General features: G+C 44.9%; 1 protein-coding gene across 1 annotated transcript in view; it reads right to left on the bottom strand.

Moving 5' to 3' along the window:
• Positions 1–1,210: 1,210 nt before the first annotated feature.
• Positions 1,211–3,079, bottom strand: part of LOC113964882 (C-type lectin domain family 4 member E-like) — a 23,520-nt gene continuing 21,651 nt past the window's right edge. Inside the window, exons 3-5 of the mRNA XM_027677659.1 lie at positions 2,030–2,181; positions 1,646–1,776; positions 1,211–1,370 (exon numbers count right to left, since the gene is read on the bottom strand). Of these exons, the coding sequence (XP_027533460.1) occupies positions 1,211–1,370; positions 1,646–1,776; positions 2,030–2,181 (443 nt within the window). The remainder of the gene's footprint in view (positions 1,371–1,645; positions 1,777–2,029; positions 2,182–3,079) is intronic.

Here is a 3,079-nt window from a genome sequence, read left to right as displayed (position 1 = left end):
AATGGCTAAACCAGAAAACTGGCAAACACACTACTTCAGGTAGAAATTACACAAATTTGTACTCAGATTTTTGATGGGGGAAAAAAATCACCCCAACTTGATTTTTCAGGATGCATTTTTAGTCCCAAAGTGGAAATTACCAGCTCTTCAAAGAGCATGGATGTCATTGACAAAAGGGGAGGAACATACTGAGAGAGGTTTGGAAAATTTGAGGGAAGCAGAGCACTTGCTCAAGACTTCTCTGTGTCTGATTTGCCCTGATGCCTCTGATAGGGGTCTTCTACCCTTTTTTTGCATTAGAAATCCTTCCTTGAGGTCTCTGGCTTTTATACTTCTTGTTATATTTAATTTCTTTCTCTCCCCTTCATTGCCATGCCTCATCCTGCCACACATCTCAGCAGAATCTCCAAAATCCATCTCCTTTCTGTTGCATCCTGGACAAACAATGGTTGGCACTGAAAATGACCCAGCCTGCTCTGTTGCTCTCACATGTGATTCTTCCCAGGCTCTGCAGATGAACACTGGGTCATGCTCCTGGCATGACCAGCACACTCACAGTAATATTCTCATCTACAGGTGCCAAACATACTAAAAAGTTAAAACCTCCATGCAGGGAGGCTGGGTTGTGGGAATCTGGGACATGTCACTCAGATGACATCCTCATGCAAAGAGCAGAATTAACTTTTATTAATATGGGGTTTTTTCTAATACATCTAATACATGTTGAAGGAAGAAGGAAATATTAAAGATAAGCCAGAAATAATTTTTCCCTTCAGAGGAGGGACAATAACACCCCACTGAATCCTCCTCTTTCAAATTCTGCTCCAGTGATTTGAAGAACCAGTATCCTTTCATGAAACAGAGATGGCCTTTTCCACATCGAGATGTTGACTGTACAAGGTGTCAATGAAAGTACTGAAAATCAGGACCCTCATCTATGAAGGAGGAGAGTGAAAAGGGGCACAGTAAGTCCTTGACATCAGTCTGAGCTATTTCATCTAGGATTGATCTCCAGATTGGAAAGAGATGCAGACACACAGGCTGGGAACTCAGGTCCTTCAGATCTAGAACTTTATGACAAGCTTGCTCATTCTAAACTGCAAGATAAAGTATGTGTACGAGCTCAGGCCAGGTTTTCATCAGCTTTCATGAGCTGACCTTTCTCAAGGATGCTCCCTTGGATCCTTCATCCAAAGTGGAGCTTCCTTCTTCAGACAAATTTGACTGCCAGTTCACAAATACGATAACAACTTGTGAAGCAAAGAACATTATTCCAGTTACTGTAAGTGTTGGAGTCTCTCTTTCCCTTGACGTGAATTGCAGCACATCTTTCTGCAAAGAGTAAATTGGGTTCTCCAGGTTTCCAGAACCTGAAAAAGAAAGTTCCTCTGTTGGAAATACACTAGCATGCCTGACGGTGGAGGTGAAGTCACCTCAAACAGTTGTGGAAGAGAAAGGGAAGGTTACTGTGATAAGAATCAGGAGCCATAGTTTTGACTAGAAAACTAGTCAAGTTTTCTGACTTACAGGACAGTTGAAGACAGAAATCCCCATCCGATACATACCTGTCTTAGACAGTGTATTGGTCACTTGAACTGAGGAGAAGTGAATTACTGGACCTTCCCCACTTCAACAGAATACTCACGTGGCTATCTTCTCATATGGAGTCTGATCCACCCACTGCCATTGCCCATTTTGGTAAGAAGTTAAGCCTATGTAGTATTTTGTTTCATAGATGTTAGTAACTTTTTCTTTCGCCAAATTGAAGAGGAACTCCTGGAAAAAAGTACATTGTCCATGAGGTGCAGGACTGAGCAGAAGGAGTAATTAGGAGTCCCTGTGGGGTGGTGCTCATGGCAGAGGGGACCCGGTACTGCAGGGGTGCAGACAGGACATCCCCTCTCCCCTGCAGGGTGCAGACAGAACAATGCCCCCTCCCCCGCAGGACAAGGAGGAACTCTGAGTCCCCTCCAGGGCCCAGCACTGTGTCTATGGCTGCTTTGCCTCTCTCTCAGGCTTGTGCACATACCTGCTCTTCCCTGCTGTTGATCACCACCAGGTGGGAGCCCATCCCAGTGCAGTTCTGCTCACTCCCAGCCCAGGACATTGTATCAAGGGACAGAAAATAGCAGCTGTTTTGAAACCTTCTCCAGCCCTTTGGGCAGCACATCCAGCCTTCCACTGTGGGGGAAAAAACTTGCTTTTAAACAAGGTGTGCTGTCCTTCATCTCTGTGAGTTCAGTGTAGATTCCCAAGTGTTGAGGGGGGAGTTTGAACCACACCTTTACTCTGGGCAGAGGTAAATACTCTCTTCAGCACTTCAATAAGTAAAGCTGTCAACATCCTGACAGACTCCTGTCACAAGCCCCCTGCCTGAAGAGCCTTTCCCTTTCTCTAGCTGTTCTGCCACATCAGTGCCACCTCTGTTTGGTGAGAGACACGGTTTCTGCCTTACCCTTCCTGAGGAAGCAAGATGGGAAGTAGTTGATTTGCACTCCTATGGGAACCCTTTCATCAGAGAAGTATTGGCCGAGCTCTCAATTCATGCAGACTGACAGACATGTACAGTAAACTGCTTGCTGCCTTGCTGCCACCACAGTCAGTTCCTTAAACAGTCAGGTTATCCTAGAGATCTAGCTTATAGCCAGAAAGTCACATGATGGATTAAAAAGTAAGAGATATATTCTCCCAAAGTATGAGGCTACATGAGAACAGATTTCTGACCTGAGTTTCGGAACTTCCACTGCAGGCATTCTAGCACTTGATATTGCCATCACTTCATGTGTGATTCCAGTCCAGCTCTCCAGCTACTCTGAACACTTGACAATATCCTCAAGTCTCTGTCCTGCTCACTGACTATGATGCTTGTGTCAACAGGCAGGGAGCCAGAAAGGATGGAGCTGAACCAACCTGGACAAAAGGATGAAGCATTTTCAGCTAGATTAGTGAATCAGACTAACAGCTGAGGGGTTGTGTGAGCAGAATGCAGGTATGGAACATGTTTTCATGGCATCCTAAGTAAAATTGTGCAATACAGCATCTTCTTCCCTCAAATCCACATCTTCCTTCCTTAACACAA

This window comes from Neopelma chrysocephalum, unplaced genomic scaffold (assembly GCF_003984885.1).
Source record: "Neopelma chrysocephalum unplaced genomic scaffold, ASM398488v2 Primary Assembly neopelma1_43, whole genome shotgun sequence".
In the NCBI taxonomy this organism is placed as follows: Eukaryota; Metazoa; Chordata; class Aves; order Passeriformes; family Pipridae; genus Neopelma; species Neopelma chrysocephalum.
Note: the sequence above shows the minus strand (reverse complement) of the source record. Positions and strands in the feature narration are given on the sequence as shown.